The sequence below is a fragment of the Motacilla alba genome, chromosome 4, assembly GCF_015832195.1.
Source record: "Motacilla alba alba isolate MOTALB_02 chromosome 4, Motacilla_alba_V1.0_pri, whole genome shotgun sequence".
In the NCBI taxonomy this organism is placed as follows: Eukaryota; Metazoa; Chordata; class Aves; order Passeriformes; family Motacillidae; genus Motacilla; species Motacilla alba.
Genome location: NC_052019.1, coordinates 9,244,965 through 9,270,431, shown reverse-complemented (window position 1 = coordinate 9,270,431; position 25,467 = coordinate 9,244,965). Strand labels below are relative to the sequence as shown.

The following is a 25,467-nucleotide window of genomic DNA, read 5'->3' as shown; positions in this document are numbered from 1 at the left end:
TCTGCAGCTTTACTCTTGTAAGCTGGATAAAGCTCTGTTTCTGCACCCATTTCTTTTCCTACAAGTCCAGCTGAGGCAGAAAGCCTAGGAGCCTTCACTGTGCCCTCCACTCACAAAGCAATTCTGAATTTCTGGTTGTATCCACACATAGATACAACAGCTCATGTCTGCCACTGGGTGCAAGCACAAAAAGCACCTGCTCCAGAGCAACAACTCAGTTTTATTCCTGCAAGTGCAGGCCACAGATCCACATGGGAGACAAGATCAGCAGCCAGCATGGATTCACTAAAGGTAAATCAGCCTTGACCACCTGACTGCCTTCTACAAAGGAACAACTGCCTGGATGGCTGAGGGGAGATTTTGTCTACCTTAAGAAAAAGTGGATTTTGTCTACCTTGACTCCAGCAGGGCTTTCGGCACCGTGTCTCATGACATCCTCGTGGGCAAACTCAGGAGTTGTGGGCAGTGAGGTGCATTGAGAACTGGCTGAGTGGCAGATCCCAGAGGGCTGTGATCAGTGGCACAGGGTCCAGCTGGAGACCTGTCACCAGTGGTGTCTCCTGGGGTGCTATACTGGGCCCTGTGTTGTTTAACTTGTTTATCAATGACCTGGATGAAGGAACAGATGCCTCCTCTGCAAGTTCCCTGCCAACACAAAGCTGGGAGGAGTGGCCAGTACCCCAGGGAGCTGTGCAGCCCTTCAGGAGGAGCTCAGTAGGCTGGAGAGATGGGCAGAGAGGAACCTTCTGAAATTCAGCAAGGGCAGATGCAGGGTCCTGCACCTGGGGAGGAACAGCCCCATGGAGCAGCCCAGGCTGGGGGCTGACCTGCTGGAGGGCAGCTCTGCAGAGAAGGGCCTGGGGGTGCTGGTGGACACAAGCTGTCCATGGGCCAGCAGTGTGTCCTTGTGGCTAAGAAGGCCAATGGAGTCCTGGGGTGAGTTAGGGGGAGCAGTGCCAGCAGGTCAGGGGAGGTGACCCTGCCCCTCTGCTCAGCCCTGGTGAGACACATCTGGAGTGCTATGTCCAGTTCTGGGCTCCTTGGGACAAGAGACATGGAGATCCTGGAGTGGGTCCAGTGACAAAGATGATGAAGGCTCTGGAGAGTCTCTCTTGTAAGGAAAGGCTGAGGGAGCTGAGCTGAGCCTGTTCAGCCTCAAACTCAGAGGGGACCCCACCAATGTCTGCCAGTATCTGCAGGGAGGGTGTCAAGAGGATGGATCAGACTCTAATCAGTGGTGCCAAGCAACAGGACAAGAGGCAATGAGCAGAAACTGATGCACAGAAGGTTCCACCTGAATATGAGGGAAAATCTTCTTTACTGGTCTGAGCACTAGAACAGACTGCACAGAGAGAGTGGGGTCTCCTTCACTCGAGATGTTCCAAACCATCTGGACACAATCCTGGGCCATGTGCTCTGGGATGACCCTGCTTCAGCAGGCAGGTGGGACCAGATCCCCACTGTGGTCCCTTCCAGCCTCACTCATACTGTGATTTGGTCTTGAGCCTCCTCAACCATGTCCTGAAAGGAGAGCTCTCCCTCTTCAGCACAGAATCCTGTTGCAGCACTCCCTGTCAGAGTATTGTCATAAAACATCTACCTTTCGCTTGTAAGGTACCACATACTGCAAAAATCCCCATTGAAGTGTGTACAGGAGTATCCCCCAGAATGAAAGGCTCTGTATGCATTTAATAATGAAATGCCCATTTGAGGTGTAGAATCAGATGAAAGTACAGATAAGAGCAACTGGAAACAGCTTGGATATTGCAGCTTCAGCCTGATAAGACTATTCTTTTACCCTACTATTCTAAATATGTCTTTTTTCAAAACAAAAATATTTCATGAGGAATGTTATAATAATGGGGGAGCTTTCATGTCCCATCTGAATGGGTTCCTCGAAACAGATTTAAAAAGAAAACATCAAGGAAGACATTAGGACTGTTCCTCACTCTTTCATCAGTATATATAGTTCATAATGCACATCAGGTGCCACGGGAACTGCTGTTCAAGGTTAAAGCAAGGTCCTTATGAAAGGGGCAATTACTCTCTAGTGACAGATAAGGAGAAGAAAGTCAAAGCTAAACCGTGCGAGTGGGAAAGGCAGGAGTGCTCAAAGCTAACTGGAAAAGCTGCAAAAGCCTTTACCTCAGGAAGAGGCCACTTCAGCACCTGGCTGTGAATTCAGGTTTTAATCTGTCACCAGCAGTCCCTGACAGGCTCTCCCTCAAAGGCAGCTGGCAGGAGCCCCAGCGTGGAGCAGACCTGCAGGGATGGAGGCCCGTGGGGCTGGGGGCTGTGCCTGCACTCCGCTGGGCTGTGGGAGAAAAGCCTGGCTTCAGCATTCTTCTTAAGTACTGAAAGCATAATCAAAGCATGTTTTTGCAAGGAAAATGAAAAACAAAGCTCGTGTCCAGGAGCACCAAATTTGGTGGAGGATCCAGGAATCCCCGTTCCACCCAAGGGAAGGTCTGGAGCCACAAAGGCTCACCCTCAGTGGAGAGAATGAAATTGGGGAACATTTGGACAAGAGAGGCGCGCACGAGTGCACAGGATGGGGTGGGGTGCATCCATGGGGCTGGGGAATCTGGCTGATGTCACACAGGCAGTGGCCATCAGGGGAGGTTCCTGAGGACTGGAAACAAGCATCACTTCTGTCCCCCAGCAGGGGGATCTGGGAAACCAGTGTCTGATAAGCCTTAATGTGGCAATGAACACTGGTACTTCAAAACTGTGTAACTTAAAAGGAACATCTTTTCAAAGAAGAAACTTTCTTGAATGTGATCAAGAAACCAAATAAGGCGAGAATATTACCTGTGAAAATTCAAATCATCAGACTCTCACTAGAGAAAAATGCAGCAATATGAGGAGATGCAACTGTAACTACAAAAAGGAGAAAAACTTTTAGTATTTTTGATTTTCAGGAGAAGAAAAAAAAGCATATTTGCTTTCCTCAAGTGGATGAAAGGCATCTGTATAAAAAGAAGAAAGACAGTTCTGGCTGACTCTGGAATAGTAATTTACAGGGAAAATTGTAGTTCAAAGAAAAAATAAAGTATTTATTCATTTTATAATCAAATATAAAGGAGCACTCAAGGTCTAAGTTGAAGGAAAAAGAACACTACTAAGAAGCAGTTTCAAGTTCTGCAACCTTCTTTCAACTCATGTTGGAATGCATGAAATAGAAGCCTCTGTGAGTCCCTCAGAGAGAGAAAGGAATGCAGGGATTGAATTGGAACCTTTAGAGGAACTGAAATCTATTAAAGCACATATTCATATTATAATGTATTATATTAATATAATATAAAATAATAATATAATACATTAAAGTAAGAGGGTAAGTTTTACTTTTAAGTAGGTAGAAATATATCTTAAGTGCCTTAAGAGACTGTGTTAGCTAGTAAAAAGCCCTAAAGCCTAGTTTAAAGTTCAGTAGTGATACCTTTCACAAAACTAACTTAGCTCCAGACATAACGAAAACACAGCAGAACATTGCTTGCATTTCTAGATAGACAGAGAGAACTATTTGTGTGAACAGATAGAGCTATATGGGTAAATTTTGTGTAAGAACTGACACTACTTTCACACATTAGAATTAAGCTCGGAGCGGAGTAGGAAGAATGTTTTAGAATCGTGTTTGTAGCTGATTGGATGATTTATGAATAAAATCCCCCTATACTGGGGTGCAAAAAAGGTGGCAGTAGCTTCTGCTGCTGCTGCTGGGAACATCTATGGCCAAAAGCTTTTAGCACAGACTTTAATACTCTGAACTCTTTGCCTTCGAGGCTGATGTATTCATGCAATAAACAGCTTTACAACAACTGCTCCTGTCTCTTTGAAGACCCAAGACCCACTCCTAATTCAAACTTACTATCACAGCTTACTGAAAATGGGTTTCTTCCCCTTGCTGCTCTATAAACACCCATAGTGCAAGAGAAAGCTAAGCACAAAAGCTGGGAGCAACATAAAAAATGCTCCCACACCTTTAATAACAGGAACCTTCAACATTTTCAGTCATAATATGGTGAAGTGGGCAAAGCCATTGAAGGTGAAGAATGAGAAGGTGCTGTTTCCTACCATTCCTTGGTCCCTGGGCTGGATCTTGCTATCACATTACATGAAACTTCCCTTTCCCAGGAGGGACCATCCCGGCACTGTCCTGCAATGTCCTTAAAAGTGTCATAAATGCTTCTCTGTCCTTGGGTGCACCACAGCTGTTTGGTCTCCAAGGAGGCCTCTTCAAGGTCCACAAACTGCCTGGATTGTGATATACAATAATATATGATACATCCAAGCCATGATATATCATATATTTGCACGCATACGTATTTGCATAGAGAAAAATGACCTGCAACAGGCAGCAATGAACCATGCAACTGCTGGTGGATGGGAATTTTTTTTTAACAAACATGGATACGTTTCCCTGTCCAAAACTGGCCCTCAACAGACAAAAGGTCCTTTACTCACAAAAAGCACACACCAGGCTGCTGCACAAACCCTATCCTTTCTTCCTGCATCAGATCCTGGAGCTTTAGAGCAGAAAAGCACAAGGGAAAAAAACATGTCAGACAACCCTCATCACTACCCCTTTTTGGGCCCTGCTAAAATGTTAACTTCTAATTATTTTCTTTTGAATTAATGCCCATCTCATGACAGGCTTTGAAAATCTCTTCTTAAATATGTAATTTAGGGCTAAATTCTTGTTTATGCTACTCAGCTTCTAAAGTGATCCTGTCTACATGAGATTTTATAGCAAATAAACATGACTGAGTACACATAAAATAATAAATTTGATCTCCTGTCCTGACTTTTTTTCATGTAATTAAGCTACACAGAATAATACAGTTTAATCATTGTTAGTTTGGGACTGGCATTTATATTTCATCCAGAGTTAATGCAGTCAAACTGAGAACAAAAGCAGCACAGACAAAGGAGAGGCAGACCTCACTAAGTTAATAATTAATAACCACTTTGACGATATTTAACCCATCAGCAAAAACACAAAAGAACTTTGGGCACTCTGAGTCTGACTGCAACAAACGGAGCACCTCGTGCTTTCCCCAGGACCCACGGGGCAGCAATCTTTTCACGTGTAACACGATAGCTCAATGTGACTTCTTACAACACTCCATCACCACCCCTGGATTCATCACTACTTTCAAAGGTATAATGTGCAGTTTGGATTTTTATGGATCTAAGAAGCATAGATTTGCTTCATCCTGTCATCTGAGACAACTCGAATCAGACCAGGTCTGCTGTATCTTTCCCACACAGGGATACTCTCAAACCCCACAGTAGGCCAGTGGGAGAGTTGGAAAATTAACCTGTCAGCATAATACAAGCCTCTGTTTACCACTGAGAATGTGACTTGGTCCCAGATAATGTTTTCTGAAGCAGCAGGTCCTTTCACTATTACTGTTAGTGCTGCCTGCAAGTTTCCCAGCTGCCAGATCACATTGTAATATTTTCAGATCACACTGCAATGGGAACAGGTATTATCCACAAGCTCACATTTAAATAACTGCAGTATATAAATATGTAGCTTCAGTGAGCACAGACAGAACCATCCCCAAGACAACCACAAAAGCAGTAAAGCAGCAGAAGTACAGATTGAAGCATTTGTGAAAGCATTCAATTTTGCTACTCATGAAGATAAACATCTGGACAATATTCTTAGATTGCTACATTAAGCAGCAAAAAAAGTTGCAGGTTTATTTGGCCCCCTTCCAAAGATTCACTTCTTCAGGACTCCCAATTAATTAATAAACTCCAGGTACTTTGGATCACCCAGCCTTATCCTCTGTTAGTCACATACCAATCTATTGATGACATACAACTTTTATTTTAAAGCATTCAACAGGTGAAATATTTACTCTGGCAGCCCAGGCAGAGGAAAGAAGACAGGAGAAGGAATGAGCTTAAGCCACATTACCAAGAGATGGACGGATCAGAAGCCTGGAAAGCACTTAAAAATACCTCCCAGATCTGCAGCATCCAGTGTTCATTTAGAACAGTGGCAGTTTGAGGCCGTTGAGAAGGCAAAGAAAAATTACTATGAACAAAGTGTAATTAAGAGTATCTGCCCAAACTTGCCTGAAATAAAAGTTAAACAATGAATTGTGTTATTTTCATAGATGTTAAATCAAATGCCAGAGATGATATTTGAAATGTCAACATTAACAAGACACACCAAGAAAAGTTAAGTGAGCAAGCTTTACGCTTGCCTTTCCATTGGGCGAGACAGATGCTTCAATCCTAGAGCCATTTAACAGCAAGACAGGGATGAAAACACATTTAGTGACTCTTCCTCAGGGGAAGAAAGGGGTGGAAAAGACTTAGATTCTAATTTGGAGATGTTATTTCAACACTGACTTGAAGTTTTACAGTGCATGTAATTTAAGATGAGCTAGATTAGCAAAAACCTTGTATTTAAATGGTCTGACTTAATCTGGCTCACAGCTCTGAGGGCATCTGGTGCATGGTCAAACCCAGCCCTCAGGGATGCATTTTGCTTGGAGCCCAAACACTGCAGCCTGGCTGAAAGAACTCCAAAATGTAAATAATGAGATAAAACAATAAGGTTGCACTTGATCAAAATCTACCCATGACGTTTGCAGCTTGAAGGATAAGAAAGCAGCACCTGGGGTAAGGGACTGCTCTGCCGTATTTGGATGTGTACACCATGGGAAAGATCAGAAACAAAATTAAGGTGGAATTATGGCTGCAATAGAAGAGCAGAAGGCTTGGCTCACTCCGAAGATAACATTCTATATAAACTGTATGAACTTTTTCATGTTCCTACTTCCAACTTTTTAACAAACCTACAAGTTACAAATCTTTTCATCTCTTCAAACAGTTATGCAAAACTTATGGTATAATTATGTTTAATTCTACAGGCAATCAAAGCCTTTTGTCTTGTAACTGGGGTGGAGCCCTGCCAATTCCCAAATGATGGCTGCAATTCTCTTTACAGCTGCACTGCCTAAAAAGCAGGAAAAAAAGCACAAATATACCTATACAGGACAGGAAAGGCAGCGGGGAAAGCAAAAAAGTTCTAGCAAATTAAAAAGTGCTTGTCTACTAAGTGCAATGCTTCATCCGCCTGTGCCTGGCAATTCATCTTTAGGGGTAATATTTCCAGAAATTAAATGTTTTTTTCTTGTCTGAGTGACAAAAAGATGAAGACTTTATGACTCAAACAAGTCTCCAGCTCTGCAGACAAAGGCACTTACCACAGCCCAGCTCTGTCCCTCAGCTCCACGGCTACACTAAAAGGTGACACAGCGGCGGAGCAGTCGCCGCCAACGCCGACACGGAACAAGATGCAAAAGGAGCTACTTTGACTCAGGACAAAACCAGCACGTGCTTTCTACATTAAGCTACTACTTCAAACTTTATGCCAGAGTTTCCAGGGAACGGCCAAGTGCTGCAAAGTTAATCAAAACAAGATGTCTGTGAGCCGTTGAGTACTGCAAGAGATCCTCCAGTGTTCAGCAGCAGGACCACCCAGAAATTTCTTTTAAGATGCAAGCCCAACAGCTGGGAAACCAAGCTTCGGCAAGTTAAACCATTGCTTCTCCTGTGTAACATTATCCCTCCCCAGGACTGCTGTGGATAAATACACTCTCATTCACAAATACAGCTGTACACTTGAATTTTGCCTTTTCTGATCTCATCTAGGATCCCAGAGAAGTTTTGGCAAGCATGACTGTTAGATACAATTATAAGCTCAGCCGTGTTAGCTCTTGGTTAATTGCAAACAGCACTGTGATTGTGCAGCAGAGCTACATTTGCAGAGAGTTCAAATATTCTTGCGTATTTTAATAATACTCAGTATTTGATAGTTGCTGGAAAGAAGAGATACTGAGGAAAAACTCTAGTAAGAATGCATCAAGCCCTTCTTTTTTAAATAACCAGAGAAAAATCACTTACAGTAATAGTTGCATTTTATTTTCTCTTTTAGTTTCAATGTGCAGTATTTTCAGCAATTTTTTTTTTAAACTTAAACATACATCTAAAATTATATGCTTTTCTTTTCCCTTGAGTACAATTGCTTTTCAGGTTGGGGCTCCAAGCTTTTGCTCATCATTGCCCTCAAAATATATCCCACCACAGGGTGCATTACCTTATCCTTGTCAAGTTTATCCAACTCGATGGTGTGTACACACGGACTGATGGGAATGATAAGCTCACACAAAATGCACATGACTAAAGCAGCACATGCTTCACAAATGCTCTGCAGCATTTATACCCAGTTACCTGAATGCAGCTAAAAACTTGATCAAGATACACCGTAGAAGCTCTCCTGGGTATGACTGTGGGATTCTCAAGATTTTTAAATGGATACTTAGGTAGCATGCACAATGAGTTCATCCAAAATCTTTGTATTAGGTTAAATTCACATCATTAATTTCCCCCAAATTTTGCTACATTGCTTACTCTAGTTTTTACAGCAGCTTGTTTTCATTTTAAAACACTAAACTACTTAAAAACTAGCAAAGTATTTTTCCCTCTTGTAACTTTCAGCAATTGTGTCCTTATAATCAAAACTGTTTTAAGAGCAAAGCACCTACCATTGTCCCTCAGTTGATTTCTACCTTTAGCAGAAAGTTTAGTTGGGATTGTACATGGAAAAAGTCTGATTTACACAATGAATGGTACTCAATTAGTTCCCCATCTTCTCCCACCCTTTTCAACCACTGGGTAAGATCCTGAAACACTGAATTTAATTAAACTGCTTATTGCTATTATTTATTGCTCGCTATACCCTAAAATTTCTTTTATTGTGGAAGCATAAATGCTCAGCCCTGACAGCTCCACTAAATCCAAAGACAAACCAGGTCTGCTGCTCTTGGAGAACTGTCTTTGCAGTCTTTTGACACAACCTCCTTTCCTGCTATATAGGTAACAGCCACTGAAAAAGGAGAATGGCAAGACAGAATGCTCTTAAGGCAAATCTACTAGATATCAACAAACTACTTTTAACCCAAAAGTTCCACTTGTTCCTCCCTTCATTTGACCAAGATCTGCCCAGTCATTACTCAGTGCTTTTGGAATGCTGCTGGTGTAAAAAAACAAGCAATGTCTTGGTGCTAAGAAGGCATTCCTACCAAAGCAAAAGTAACACACAGTCATTTACTGGGTGCTTCAGGCAAGAAATGACATCTGAGTATACACTTCAGAGAAGATTTAAATAAACTCACATTCAATTGCAACTGGAAAACAACATAAATAGTAAAGAAAATACTTTGAATCCCACAAATAAGAACAGGTTTACAGTAAGTTGTAGTTTGCAACTCCTCACTCTTGCACTCAGTGCAAGGGAGGGGGCAGGATGAAATGAAACACAAAGCAAACTTTATTTAATGGGCCAGTGGGTAGCTGGTCCAAAAGCTATTTGTAACAAGTTGGCTGACATACAGTGTTCTTAGGGGAGGGCCACATTATAGATTCAGTAATGGAGTTTCTTTGACAACTGAATTGTAACTGAAGTTTTAAATATTAATCTGTCTCAAGTATGCTCCCAGTCATGCCTTACCTCTCATCTTGTAAGGCTGCAAAGAAGCCACTTTTACTGCAAAGCATATTAAAGATGCTGTCTGCTTTGTTTAGCCAGGACAACAAATGTATGTCTAAAGACCAAACACATTTCTACCCTGATCTCAATGAAAAAATGAACAGCCTGTTTTTCAGAATTAGCTTTCTGTTTACAGCAAGTTAAAAACACTCTGTGAAATAAAATCTTGCATAGAGTCAGTCTCAAAGGACAAGCAGTATTTTTATTTCCTTTAAATCCAACATCAGAATCCCTTAATGGCCACTGTTCTGCTGTTGCTACCCCTATGGCACACCTTGTGGCTCGTGTCACTAAAAGCAGACAGGAGTGATTTTGAGTATGAGTTCATTCCCAAAGAAATGAGGGTGTGGAAACAATGTCTAGGAAGAAGAGAGGAAACTGTGCTGCAGTGAAATGTCTGAACTGAAGCTCTTACTGCAGTGTGCTCCCACACTAGGGAGACCCTTAAGCTACAACCCCTTCAGGTCACAGAGAAATGTGCCCTTCTTTACACTTGGGACACATTACAGGAGGTATATACACTACAACAAATCTCCAAGAGAGGTTAAAACAGATGAAGTTATTACCAGTGAATCTGTGCGAGGCTAGAACTGAGTGCAGCAGCTCTAGAGCTTGTCTTGAAACAGGTAACGCAAATACTTGCTCTAAGGCTGGCAAGAGGCATTTGAGGAATGGGAGTCTGTCACAGCTAATGTTTTTCACCCAGCTGCTCTGTCTGCTTAATTCAATGTATTTTTTTTCACTGGCTTGAAAGATTCTATAGCAAGTCCCAAGCCGGTTTGGAAAGTTTCAGGAAGGGTCTAGCTCCTGTGATCCCAAGGTAAAGTAATCAGCTGGTCTGTGTTAATCGTGAGGAGCTTAAAATTATGAAGAATTTAACAGTTTCATAACACAACACATACTGTTATATGGTGAGAATTTGACTAATCTGATGCTTAAAAAATATATTAAAATCTATTTTAAATTCTGGAAAATAGCTTACAAAAATATCTTCACTTAAACTATATATCATACAAAAACTGACTGGTGTGTGGGTTTACAGTACAAAACGATTACTGGTGATTACAAAAGGGAAGAGTGATCTATACTACCCCTTAATGCAAACACAGGGCATTATATCTCACTGCCTGGAATTAGACTTTTATCAGAATTAAGATAATTTCCAATATAACTCAAAAACTTTCAAACAGTTATCTATTTTATTAAACCTTTTTCTGAAACCCTGTTCAGTTTCTTTTAAAAATCACCACAGTGCTGTGGCCCAAGGAAGAAGAATAACCCAACTTAGGACCGAAATAATTGCTCTAGATAATAAGACCTGTAGAGAGCTAAATACAGCAACATCTACAGTTGTTTCTACTGCCCATACTATCAATTTCCTCTACCAGTTTCTAAAAGGAAGCAACACCAGTGGACATTTCCTTTGTAATCAATTTAAGGGCAGAAGCAACAATTTTTGGTCTAGATTGGAATTAGTTTAAATACATGGGTTTAATAAATACAAATATACACATCTGTATACATTAAATGTTGTCACATGTGTATAATTTCAACATATACATTATATACAGAAATACATACAGTACATGCTCCTCCTGACAACACTATCTCATTTTTCCAAGTGTCACCAAAAGGTGTGATAAGAAAATGAAGAGAGGTTGAATGTAGGATCTGACTGAGAACCAAAGTATCGCTTCTCTATAATGAAAGACTTAAATACAACTAAAGACAAATGCTGTGCTAGATTTCCTCATGTAAAGCTTAGGAATCAATGGCATTCCCTGGATGGTGAGTAAAAGCTAAATCTGGCCCTGTGTAGTGTCCTGAATTCATGGATATTTGTGTTTGTGTCTAAAGCATTATGGATACAACAGGTAATAAAAGAGGTTGTGTAATCTAACACTTTAGCCAGTCCCAAAGTAGACCACAGCAGCCTTCTGATTCTTTACTGCCACCACATCTTTGTTTACATGAGAGTGGTCCAGATGACTCCATGGTCTCAGTTAGGAAAGGTCAAATGGTTGTTGACTACTGGGGAGCTTGCACCATTTTGTCTCTTAAAATGCTGTGCAGCAAATAAGAGCAGTTTCTTAAGTATCTAGAGTTTGATCCAGAGTGACTAGTCCTCTTTTTTACCATTATGTCTCAATATTAAGGAATTACAAAGAAGCTACAGTAAAGTGGATCACAAGAATGCCTCCTTAGTACAGTTTCTCAAGACAAATTAATCAACATATTCCAGTTTTAAAGCACTTTAAGGAAAAGTGAGATGCAAAACAAGATGTAATCTGTACATTAAGATGGATTTCCAAAAGGAACATGAATTCAAGAATGAGGAAAAAAAATGAGGACAATACAGATGTCAAGACATTCAGTAGCATGGCTTTTGTTCATCTCCAATTACAGCACAGCTCATGCACCACACATCATACAATTTTACATACTGTACATAATATAGAAATATTTAAGTTAAAATTTCTTTCACTGATATATTGTACTCAAATTTGAAATCCTGAGAAGAAAAAAGAAAAACGTGTGGTTACGTATGTGCACTATATCTCTGGTATCACCAACACATACACCACTGGATATCAGAAAATCCAGAGAGAGAAATTACATGCTGGAAGTGTAAATCATAAAAGCCATTTTCTCTTTTCCTTGTTTGGGAGAGACATTAGGAAACAAATTCTATTCTGTACTACACAACAGTATATACAGGTACATAAAACTATGAAGTTGGCTAATGACTGCACGTTGCAATAACAGTCTGTCAGTGTTTCACTGGCTGCACCACAGTGGCTTCAGCTGCATATTGGGAAGAAGAGGAATACCAGATACCTTGCATGTGGTACTAGCTCACACTTTACAGCTTGGATGTGTGGCTACTTTAGTCCCCAACATCACTTGAGAAACACTGACATACTTCATTCCACTTAGAGGTGTTTGGTGTCAACAACAACTACACTTGACTTCTCAGGTGATTTCCAGTGCTGCAGAGCACTTGTCCATGCATGCTGGAAGGAAAACTGACAGGTCCGTATTTATCACAAATGCAACCCCAGGTATTTTCTTGATCTCACACTCCTCATAACTCATATTCCAACACTAGTCATGCAGTTCCACTACACATCAGGATGTTCAACATGCTGTGACCTTGTGGACATTTTGCAAACAAGTCAGTAGGCGATGGTAAGGGGTTCCTGGAGATGCTACCACCTCAAACACCGACTGGAAGGCTCTCCGATCCAACTCTTCGTCGATCTGGTGTCGGTAGAAATCTATGGCCACCAAACAGAAGATGTTGACATCCACCTGCTCCGATTTTCCCATTCTGCTGATAATATGTGGAAGACTGAAATACAAGTTAAGGTCATAAAATGACAGACATTGCCCCTCTTGTGGTTTAGCAGTTTAAACAGTGTTCTTCATTAAAACAGCTTATTCTTAAGTTCACAAACAACGTTCAAGTGCAAAATGCTGTCATCTGGCAATTAAGTGCTACTGCATAAATCCTATTTCTTCCTTAACATCACACAATTTCTTATTCTCAGAAATTAGTTTCAAGCTAGCAGTAGTTTTCTCTATCCATTGGAGCAAACAATGCAATCAGCAACTGCTGAGAGCCAAAGAGCACTGCTGCAGTTGAGAATCATTAGGACATCTCAAACATGACAAATGGCCATATTTTTTGTCTGCACACAAAATGCACTAGTTATTTTTCTGTTTGTTTCAGGGGTTTCTTGATTTGTTTTTAAATAAACCCAGCACTAATACCACATACATATATATATATATAGATAGATATAAAGATAGATATATAGATAAATTGGAATAAGTCTGGTTCCTATTTATTTGACCAATGAAATTCCATTGCCAAAGCCCACTATTACTGCAGTGCACAGCCAGGGTGATAACTGCAAAATACATTTTGGATGTAGAGGATAATTATCTTGATTGTGAGTTTGTTAGCTTCTTTCATTTTCTTCAATATATTTTATCTTGCAGAAGGAATACAGAGCAAAGCTTTTAAAGGTCACAGCAATACTATCCTGATGAAGCTTTTAAGAAGTCTTTCATAGCAAGGACTTTCCCAATCATCTTGCATAGCCAAAAGGAAGTGATCTTAAAGCAGTAGTTTTAGATAACTTTGTTCCCATAATCTGTTTAGATGTTCTCTTTTTTCCCTACAAACCCAAGGTACCAACAGCACAAAGCAATATACACCACTACTATCTGCAGTAAAATGCCTTTTTTGTGTCTTACACTTGTACTCTCATCCTTCAAGGCTTTACACTATAATTACCCAGAAATGGCACACATTCAATCTTTTTAGGATACATTGCTGAAATCCATTGACTGGTGGAAGCACTGACAAAAAAACAGGAAAGACTCCACATTGCCATTGCCACGGGTGTTCTTTGTGTGAAATTAGAGAGGGAGAGCATCACCCAGTCACGGACCATCGAGGATTGTCCAGTGCTATGCAGTGTCTGGAACACCTGCAAAATATTGTACACAGGAATAAAGACAGGGGGGATGGATATGGGAAAAAGTTCAGTTTCTCTTGTAAAGATTCTCTCTGGCTACAAATCTCTGAGGATCACAAACCAGGTTCCTGGGGACAACTCTGAGTCTAATGAATTAGTGAACTGGACTCGTGACAAATTGACAAATGTGCCCAACTGAAGTAATCACACAGAAATATACAACTTGTGTGGTGTCTCTGTTTTTATAGATCACATGTGCTGAGCACATGCACTCTCCAGTGATGCACAAGTCCAGTAGCTGCTAAAGAGCCAAAAGCCCAGAAGCCCAACTGAAGCCACAGGGGCTTGCCTTTTAGGTTCACAAGGTGATGGCTCTCTCAGATCTAGAATTTGAGCACCAGGATCACAACCACAAACTCTCCCCTTATTTTCTCACTGTCAGTGACTGGACTGTCCCGCTGTGAGCTTTGGCCTCTAGGTGACATGGCAATTCTAGCCCTCAATGCTGCCTGGAAAGCAAAGCTCACAGCAGGACAGCTCAATCATGGCAGGTTTTTCAGATCTAATTAACAAAAGTGGTATGTGGCCCTTCAGCTGAGCTGTCAATTATTTAGAAATTTTCTGAAACGTTTAAGAAAAATAAATGTATCAATACTACCTTATAAACTACTGTTGCCATGAACTGTGGGTATGGCTGCTGATTGGACAGAAATTCCCCAATGACTTTGTTCATTACATCTTGTGGGGGGAAAAAATCATCAAGGAACTGTGGAAGAATCCGAGCCACTACTCGAGCTTCAAAAGGAAATCCCTTCCTGATCCTGAAAATAATAAAAGATTAAATACATTATGATTGAATGTCAACACATATCTTGTTCTTTTCCAATTTAATTGGCAATGGAAAGAACATTTTACTTTCATCTCTGAGTAGGCAAGTTCTCAGCACTGATGAATCCAAATCTTCATGTAATCTTAATAACAGACTACCCAAAGAGGTCTATCAAAGCTGTCAGAAGCTGTTACAGGTGTGTCCTTACCCCACACTCTCCCCTTTTCTTTTTTGAATAATCACATTTTTTGAAGGTCTGTAATTGCATCAGAGATGAGACTTACCAACAGGAATGCTGAAAAAGAAGGACATGGAGATCACTCCTTGAGTTACCAGAGAAAAGACCATTTATAAGCAGAACACTAGTTTTCATGCATAACATCTTGGCATTTTTTATTCAAGCTCAGAATGACCAACATATCAAACAAGAAAAGCAAGCTGCATTGCTGTGTAAAGTGGGGAAAAGATACTCCAACCTACAGACAACTTTGTTTAAATAACATTAATTGGAAAGTCTTGCTAATAAAGGCAGCATCTGTGGATGCATCAAGATCAAGTTACCATCATGTGATTCTTCCCTGCAAAAGTTATTTTTTGCTTGTAGTAGTCACATTTGTTTTGCTAGTTCTTCAGAGTGATATATTCAAAAACACTCAAGAACTGCTCTAGTTCTGTTCTCACCAAGTACAGAAGTGAAACCCTCCTCCAGTTTTATGGAAAAACCACTGAACACTTCAAAAAATGTAAACCATTACCCACAAACTACTACACAAAATATAACATGCTATACTCACTTAAGACAGCTTGAGATTGTCAGTTCAAAACAGGGGTTTTGAAATGTTCCCATTAATGAGTTCCATGTGAATACAGAAGTTTTACTGTACCCTTCCATTACAATTACTTAACAGCCTCAGAAAGAGCAACTCTTGTGAGGAGGAAGGGGGAAAAAAGTTTTAAACTCTTAGGGTGGTTAGAAAGATTATTTCCTGTAAACTGGATTTATATCCTTGATTATGTAGAAGACATCCTGAAAAGCACTTAAGAGTTTGACCTGAAGGGAGCTGGAAATACATTTGGTTTGTGCAACACACAGTATCAGTTTGGACATGTCTGGTTTTCATTTACATTCCTGCACATTTGTGCTGCCTTCAGCAATTCCATCAGTGTTACTGTGTATACCAGGAGTGTAACTTTTAAGCAACAGTAAGTAGATGGAAGAACTGTCAAATAGAGAAGTGAGCACACAGTGACAAACACAATCCTTTCCCTCCCAGAGCCCCATTTACACATTTTGTCCTCTTACCTATCAAAAAGGACAGATACTCGTTCCATAGCAACAATCACAGATTCACTGTCAGGAGCACCAGGATTTGCATCTGGGATACGGCTGGGGCTGATTTTTTCCTTTCCTAAACCAAAATAATTTGTTACAAGTTCACTGTGGATGTTAAAATACATCTCTTTTACTCTTGGTAACAAAAATAAATCAAGAAAATTAACACTGTTAGCAAGCCAGTGTCCCAGCACATCAGAAGTATAACAAAGTGAATACCTGTGTACATGCAAGTCAGCATTAATCCCAGGGCTGCCATTGCTCTGTGGGGGCTCTGCACATTCACCCTGTCAACACTCAGCTTAACCAGGGACTCACTGTCCAGCCTGGAAAGCTGCTCTGAAAGAAGGAGTCGTTCCAATCCTCTCAGGACACAGTGATAAATAATAGATGGTGTTGATTCATCACTCCCAGACACCATGACTCCACACATCTGAAATAAAGCAAAAAAAACTACTGGTTTTGAGGTGTATTTGGGTCATCTTCTAGCACCACACCATCACAGCATGAATGGCATCAGGTATTAACAAAAACTGATGAAAATAAACCCAAAAGCATGCCTGCACCTCAGTATCCAAGTGTTAAAGACAGCTAATGCAGTGGTCTCAGATTACACAACCACCCCTCACTGGAGGCATCACAACATACCTGTATAATTCCTGCAGAGAATTCGGGCCCTACATCAAGTGGGTAATTCTCAATCAAATAGAAAGCAGCTGCACACATGACCAAAATGTGCTCTTGGTTATGGATATTCACACAACTGCAAATGAGCAAAAACACTAGAGGTCACACCAAAGTTGTTTAGGTCACAAACAGAGACACTATAAACAATTTCTAGAAATTCAAAGTATTTTTGAACATGAAACCTAAGCCCTTTTTAAAATCACAGAAAGTATTGCTGAGGTGCCATAAGAGAACATTGATTATCATGAAAATGACAGAAAAATGAGGTTTAAGTAACACAGTTTACCGAAGACACGAAAGCCTGTACTATCAAACAGTTTTCTCATCCTCAAATACCATTTTGCTCTGTAAATTAAACCTAAAATTGGATGATATTTTCAATGAAAATGCCAAAACCTGCTTGATACAACAGCCTGCTCTAAAATGTACCGGCAACTGCCAACAACAGAGAGCCCTTTTGTTCAGACATAAACATGCAACAGTTTGGAGCCAGGGGGAAAGGGAGAAGTCTTACTGTGCTACTCCTCTCAAATTGGAGAGCAGATACTCGCTGATAATTGGAATGAGCTGCTTTGCTGTCTCGTCCAGCAGGTCACACTCAAGGATATAAAGAATTCCATGCAGGGCTCCAATCCGACTTGGCATGTGGGTACTCCTCAGGGTTGATTCCAGCAGTCGACTTACTGGTTCAGCCACAGCTTTATCCTAATACACCCAACAAGAGCTCTCATTAGAAATCAGCACTGGTTTAAATACTGGCAAGTCCTGTCATTCAGATATACGTGGAGGAAAATAGGGAACAAACCAGAGCCTGGCTTAAACTACTTTGAATAAATGTCACAAGACTAATACAATCAGACAAGAGATGAGTTGTAGATTAACTAGGAAATTGATGCTACTTTGTTTTATTTGTACAAAGTTATGTCACGATTTAAAATTTTAAAAACCCAAATAAGATAAGGATTAGTTCAGCAAATAGTACGTGCTACTAAGAATACAGGACTTGAATGATTGAAATTTTGTGGCCCTTCAACTAAACACTAAGGATTCTTCCATCTGAAACAAAGTGGCACCAGACAACTATACTCTGCCATCTACTCTCTGTCTATTCAACTCATATCACATAATTCCATTTATTATTCTCTGAGACCACAGGTACTCAGACCTACACATCTTTCCCTCCACCAATTCTGTGATCTGGATGAGGGAATTAAGTGTACTTTCAGCTGGGCAGGAATGTTGATCTGCTGGAGGTGAGGGAGACTCTGCAAAGGGATCTGGACAGGCTGGATCAGTGGGCCCAAGGGTCTGAGGTTCAACAAGGCCAAGGGCTGGGTCCTGCCCCTGGGTCACAGCAACCCCTGCAGTGCCACAGGCTGGGGCAGAGTGGCTGGAAAGGGCCCCATGGAAAAGAACCTGGGGGTGCTGGTTGAGAGTGGCTGAACATGAGCCAGGTGTGCCCAGGTGGCCAAGAAGGCCAATGGCACCTGGCCTGGATCAGCAGTGGTGTGGCCAGCAGGACCAGGGCAGGTGACTGTCACCCTGTACTTCACAGAATCATTAAGGTTGGAAAAGCCCTCCAAGATCATGGAGTCCAGCCTTTGACTGAGCATCACCATCAACTAAACCGCAGCACTGAGTGCCAGGTCCAGCCATTTCTGGAACACCTGCAGGGATGGTGACTCCACCACCTCCCTGGGCAGCCCATTCCAATGCTTAACCACCCTTCCAGTGAAGAAATTCTTCCTAACAGCCAACCCAAACCTCCTCTGGCACAACCTGAAGCCATTTCCTCTTGCCCTGAGAGAAGAGACTGACCCTTTGTTTGCTATAATCTTTCCAGAACTTGTAGAGTCATAAGGTCCCCCCTGAGCCTCCTTAGGCTCCATCCTTAGGGAAATGGTTTAGTTAGGTGAATGGTTGGACTCAATGATCTCAAGGGTCTTTTCCAACCTAAATGATTCCACAACTTTAAGCTCAGTATTCACAGGTCAAGCTGGTACCAAATACTTCACTCCCTGTAATCAAATACCACAACTTGCTGGAATATACAAAATCTATTTTGAATTTTAGTTTTGGAAAGTCTTCCCCTTACTACCTAATTAGTAGAAATTACTTGCTTTACCTTGTCCCCTTACTCATAAAGTATCTAAGATACAGGCCAGTTTGAGACAGTGTCTGCTCTCTAGCTGCTCTTTTTAAGCAGATTTTCTATATAACTGAGCACAGAAAAACAAACAACTCTTGATGGAACCAGCTTCTTGTTTTTTAAGTCCCACCAAGCTGTTACATTCAGCTGTTTGCTTGTGAGAAGGTGTTATTAGCTCACTGAGTGGGAAATGACAGCCTAGTCAGAAGAAGCTTATCTCTAAAACTGTTTCTGTATGTTTGCCATCATGTTCCCAGCCTTCCCTTGCAGAGCTGCTGCTGCAAAAGCTACTGAAAGCCCCACCCTAAAAGCCTTTCAGAATTTCTTTTACCACTGTTACCCATATAGCTTTATATTAGTCTCAGAGTTTCTAAAAGTGCTAACTCCTTCCAAAATGATTTGTAATTTTTTTTTTTTCCTAAATAACTCCACTCTGAAATGTTCACTGGGAAGTACTCCTGGTCTACACACTTCAAGACAGAAGGATGCAGTGGAGGGAGAAGTGAGGGAAAGAAAAGGGATGCCTGACTGTCTGGGGCTATATATTCATCACATGAACTGTCCCAGCCTCCCATGAGATTACAGCCATTCACCAGCAATACAAATCTAGCAAAAGCTGTTCTGCAAGTCCTCACTTCTGGCCTGAAATGTAACAAATGAAGAGTCCAGAGCAAAGGCAACACTGAACTCAATACCATAAACCAAAAAGTGCATTAAATTATGCTCAAACCTCAAAAAAATATCACATCAAACAACTTTTCTGTTTGAATAAAGGGCAATTGCAGATAATGTTTGCAAACTCTGAAAGCTCAGAATACATATCCTATTACTTCTTACAGCCATGCAGACCAGATAAAGGATATTCTCAGAGACAAACCACCCTTAACAAGTATACCAGGTTTTGTAGCAGAAGCTGAGTTAACCTAAAGACTCATGAATTTGCAATAAACTTTCTCTTTATTTGCAATAAAGAGAATTTCTTACCATTCCAAGAACAGCCGCAGCTTTACAAGTAGCTGGTATCAAATACTGTACAAGAATCTCATCTTCTGATGGATGCACCTTTCTCAACTCTGTCAGTGTTGTGTACATCATCTCAAACTGATTCCTTTCTGTAAATAAGTCTGACACTGCCAGAAGCTGTACAGAAATGAAAATTGAATTTTCAAAAATTCCCATTAGCAGACAGCCAAAAATTGACTCTACCTTCTGTTCAAATTGTGAGCAGAAGATTGCTCAATTGATCTATTAAATGTGTAAACATTTACTCAAGGGTCTGAAATAACTATTACTATTGTAGTTCAGAATTAATGCTACCATTCATCTCTGATAATAATGACCTCCAAGAAGTACTTTTTTGGTAAAAAGTTTACAAAATCAAAGCTACTATAATAAGTAACTCTGGGACATGAACATTGCTATTTACAATGTACTAAACCATCCCAAAACATACAACACATACTTCTCTTGCAAGGATAATTTCATTTTAAGTCATAAGAATGACAGTGAATAAAGGCTGTCAAGACACATTCCACACCTGTGTTCTTTAGTTCTGCTTCTACACTGAATAATCAAGTTAATTCTCAAATACATTGTTGTTCCATCTTCATTTTCTTACAAAGGGATAGGATAAGCAAATCTTGCTTTGGCAAGTAGTCAAGTAAAATATAAACTGTCATTAAGTGTGGGAACCCAGGACTCTTCTCTGGGTGCCCTGGATGGCCAGAGCTGCTGGCAGGGGGCTCTGAGACCCTGGCATGCAGCCAAAGACACACGTGGGGTTCTGATCTTAGCCTGTGGAGCAAATTACCAACTCTGTATGAAGAATTACAAGCCACACACAAAAGTTTAGATATTGTAGTAGAAGTAGTCACGAAGTGAAGGGTAGGATTTCTGAGTGCTGTACAGGGGGGTTTTAAGCCTTGTACACAGGGGTCCAAGTTTTGTACATGGGGGTCAGGGGGATCTAAGATGGAGGGATTTGGGTGTGCCCTGTCATCTTTCTTTCTCCTTCCTAGCCTCCATGTCTTTGGTGATGTTGGCACTCACAGATTGGTTTAGAGTAGAAAGTCACCATTCAATATAGATAGTAGGCATTGGGGAAAAGGTATAAACATGTAGTACGTAATATATGATATAAAAGATGGCACCAGCCCCCTGGGAGGGCAGAGTGCCTTTGTCTGAGCTGCTGAACGGGCCACAGCAGTTCAGGAGAAGAATCTTTTAGATAACCAACAATAAACTATCTTGAGAACATACAACAGAAGACTACTGAGTCTTTCTTCGAAGGCACGGGTTGGAAGAGGGACTTTTCCATCTTTTGGGGTCACCCCAATCCGGGGGTGAAACCCCACATATAAGTAACAAGGAAGTATTTGTAATGTAGCAGCAAAATACTAAATTTGAATGCTTATATAGCTTCAATCAGTAATAATGCTGTAGTTGCCCATGTTTCTGTACTGCCCACAGAGTAGCACTGCCAAGAAAATTCTGTGTGTTCCATATATGAAAATATGCTTTATGAATGCTACTTAGCTTTGAACACTTGTAACATATGCTCAGTTATGACTCTGAGTAACAATTCAGACTTACTGATCTCACCACTTCACTGATCAAAATCACTGGTGTTCTCTTGCTGGGGTTGGATGGCAATATCCACTGACTGTACAGTTCAAGCAAGAACTGAGAACAAGAATGGATATCTACACCAGCCCGGTGTTTCCTGCGAGGAACAATAAACAAGTGTTAAAATAGCTGTTCTTAAGCCCTGCTAAAATGCTTGATTTGAAATAATACAGTTATTTAACAGCATCCAATTTATAAACCCAGCTTATTGAACTCAATGAAGAAATAAAACCTTATCTATGGCTCAAAAGTGAGAAGTTGAAAAAAAAAAAAAGATACCTGGTATTGATAGGAGAGGTAGGTGGTGAGGAAGGAGCAGGTACATCATTCTCATCTTCTTCATCCTCACCCCACTCTTCTTCTCTCAGTGGAGTGATATTATTTCCTAGCCATATAGAGTGTATAGAGACCTTGCAAGACACAAAAGAGAAAAACAAATAGCAAATTGCAAAGAACTGCATTTAACACCCCAACAGTCAGCCTAGAAGAATCTTAGAAGTCAAACATATTTTTATTTAAATGACAGGCAACACACAGTCTTCTAGCTGAGGAGACACTCAGTTATGACCTACCCTGCATCACTCAGAGCTTTTAGCTTCTATTTGATGTCAAGCAATGCTTCTTAACTAATTTTTCAGAACTGGAAGAAACGTAATAAAAATCAAGTTTAAAGCTGAGCTTTTAACAAACCTGTCCCAATTTATAATCCATATCTCCTATTTCTCGTTCAGTATTGATCTGCAGTAAGAGTTTTTCATGGCTGATAAGAGCACCTGAAATGAAACACAGGATGAATTTTTAAAAAGTGATAATGAAGCACATGTGAAAATGGCTTCATTTCCCACAAACTGGATTTCAAATTTTTCTGAGAGTACCTTTTCCACATTTTAAATGCAAAAGAAATTCACTCTCCCCTTCTCCCCCACAAACAAGCACTTACCTGTAGTAGCAGGAGAAAGTGATGGAACAGGGTCCCAAGCTTGGTATAAGTGATGAGTAGCAATATTATCTCTCTTAGACACCATTGCCTGGATTTCCTGTTCAACAATTCCCCTGATAACACTTAGCTTCCTCCCAAACCTAAAAGCCCAAGAGAAATCAATTTTAGCAGATTTTTAACAGTTTTGTGCAGGTCTGGCTCACTCTGTAATGTTATGTGTCTATGCTTATTTTCAGTATCAGGGAAATGAAAATGTTGAAAAATATGTTCTGCACACTGTTTACTGGATTTTATTAAGATGTTATCTTTTTCAGATAATCTTTTAACTCAGCAAGTTCACAATGCTAAATGCTTGCAAGTTGTATGTAAATAGATCCATCCATATATATACTCTTACTTAAAAAATACAATCTGCACGTATTTTTCCAACAACTAGACTAAGCAACTGTCATTTGAAAACAAGTGAAAACAAATACCTTGTGTCCAGAGCTTTTAAAGCTTTGTTGCGGGGCTGCTGCTCCAAGCAGCTAACTGCTGGATTGCCTGCAACAGGTATGGTCATTGCACTCAGCACCAGGGAGGTTATGGCCTGCACTGCCAGAACATTGATTTGGGTCCTCTCTGTATCTTCCTGTAAAATGAACTCACTGTAATTTGAATTGTTAAAAAAAAAATACCCCAAAAGCTCTGAACATCAGTTTGTCAGGTTTCACTAAATTATCATTAATAAGCCTGACACATGCTTTTTCCCATCCAGAAATCTATGTGACAAACAATGTACACAAAGCACTGACTGCAGCAGCAACACATCCTTCCTTCTCATCAGTCTGCATGCACCCTCTCTTGTCCCAACAGCATTACAACCCCAAGATGTCCATTTCAGAACTTTTTTTAAAGTGTGTAGCCTCCTTCTTTGCAGCTACCCATTAGTCACTTGTTGAAACAAAGCATCAGACCACAAATGAATCTGATCCTTTTTAGAAGATGTAAGATGGCAACCAATGTTCAACTTTCAAAAAGTTTTATTTTTATTTCAGATAATATTAACATATTGAAATTTACAACAGTGCTTAAAATATTTGCAATTTTGAATGTACTAGTCTGCCTTAGAAAGCAAGGGAGCAATATTATTCTTGTTCCAAAAATACTCTCTACATGACAAATAAGGAACAACCAATGGCTAGACTGCCCTAAGTCTGACCCAACATGGCCATTATGCAGAGAGCAGTTAAGTCAAGGTGTCCAAGCCTGTATAACTAACAGAAGATGCTAAACCTGGGAAGAGGGATGATGATTCCCTATTCCTTTTTGCAAGAGGAAGCAAGAGAAGCAAAACCGTTTGTCTGCTACTCAGGATCCACAGTTTGTCTTCCGAATTCTTCAAACTGCTTTAGGCTCTGCACCTACCATCAGGACCATGAACAAGCCTAAGGAAATAATCTTTCAGGTCAAAGAACTGGAACCCAGTAAAATCAGCTTGTTAACAGGTTAAGTAGGCTGAAGAGGGAAAATCTCTTTCATGATAGCCAAGTTCACTCTCATCTTGACTTTTCACAGAATCATTAAGGTTGGAAGAGACCTTCAGAGACCATCCAGTACAACCATGAATCCAGTACCACCATAATTACCCCTAGACTACGTCTCTAAGTGCCACATCCAGACCTCTACTGAACACCCTCAAAGACAGCGACTCCACCACCTCCCTGGGAAACTTATTCCAATGCCTAACCCATCTTTCAGTGAAAATTCTTTTCCTAATACCCAATCTGAACCTCTCCTGGTGCAACTTAAGGAGTTCAGCTGAGAGATGGCAGACAAGATCAATCCCTGCCTGGCTACACCCTCCTTTCAGATAGTTGTGGAGAGTAATGAGGATCCCCCTGAGCCTCCTCTTCCTGAGACTAAACACCCTCAGCTCCCTCAACCCCAGCCCCAGTTTTGTTGCTGTTCTTTGGACACAAGTATTTGGTATAGGAATTTGTTTATAAATACATATAGTTTGGTATATAAATTAGACACAAATTCTGCTCTAAATTTCTTCAGCTCTGATCCTCAAATGCTCTCCCAATGAATGTTGAACATTTAGCTAAGCTAGAAGCCCAGATATCCAATATACAGTCATCAAGTGGGAGCAAGACACAGAATATATATCTTCAGGTCAATTAATTTCTAGTCAAGAGCCTTACAAAAAAAACCCCAAAAACTGTGTTGAGTAATGTACTAATAAAGAGTTGAAACAACTTCATTAATTTTTTTTCCTCATTATTTGCACACTTGCAGAGGCTCTAAGCCAGAAGATGGATGTGTCTGAACTCACTAGAGTATGAGAAAAAGGAAACACAAAATGGAAAAAATTCCTTAGTGATAGTCACTTCTTTTCTGCTTTACAGTTTTATTAATAGAAACATTTTTCTTGGTTTAAGTAACATTTCCTTTAAAAAACACAATGAATGGCATTACCTCTTGCTGGTTCTCCTCCTGGTCCATCACAATGGGCTGAGTTACGAGCACACCAAGCAAAGTGGCCCAAGTCTCTTCAAACTGAGTACGGCTGATCCACCCTGTGGAAACACTCAGAGATAGCCATTATGTCTCAATACAAAGCTAAACAAGGAACAGCACTAAAAAAAAAGGTACATTGTTTCCACAGATTTAGTTTCATACCACTTCCTATTCATTTTGGTGGTTTTTGTAATGGAACAGGCTTCCCAGGGAAGTGATCAGAGCACCAAGCCTGACAGATTTTAGTAAATGTTTGGACAGTACTCTCAGGCCCATGGTGTGACTCCTAGGGATGCTGCTGTGCAGGGCCAGGAGCTGGGACTCCATGATCCTTGTGGGTT

The 25,467-nt window shown here is 40.6% G+C and overlaps 1 protein-coding gene across 2 annotated transcripts in view; it reads right to left on the bottom strand.

The window, feature by feature from the left end:
- Positions 1–10,754: 10,754 nt before the first annotated feature.
- Positions 10,755–25,467, bottom strand: part of HTT (huntingtin) — a 78,466-nt gene continuing 63,753 nt past the window's right edge. The window contains exons 54-67 of one of the 2 annotated variants that reach the window (XM_038134686.1): positions 25,085–25,185; positions 23,101–23,255; positions 22,625–22,764; positions 22,375–22,457; positions 21,964–22,094; positions 21,652–21,781; positions 20,044–20,199; positions 17,425–17,615; positions 16,872–16,986; positions 16,443–16,656; positions 16,194–16,299; positions 14,720–14,882; positions 13,913–14,073; positions 10,755–12,926 (exon numbers count right to left, since the gene is read on the bottom strand). In XM_038134686.1, coding sequence (XP_037990614.1) covers positions 12,713–12,926; positions 13,913–14,073; positions 14,720–14,882; positions 16,194–16,299; positions 16,443–16,656; positions 16,872–16,986; positions 17,425–17,615; positions 20,044–20,199; positions 21,652–21,781; positions 21,964–22,094; positions 22,375–22,457; positions 22,625–22,764; positions 23,101–23,255; positions 25,085–25,185 — 2,060 coding nt within the window. In that variant the 3' untranslated portion in view covers positions 10,755–12,712. The remainder of the gene's footprint in view (positions 12,927–13,912; positions 14,074–14,719; positions 14,883–16,193; positions 16,300–16,442; positions 16,657–16,871; positions 16,987–17,424; positions 17,616–20,043; positions 20,200–21,651; positions 21,782–21,963; positions 22,095–22,374; positions 22,458–22,624; positions 22,765–23,100; positions 23,256–25,084; positions 25,186–25,467) is intronic. The other variant, XM_038134687.1, reaches the window with a different exon arrangement.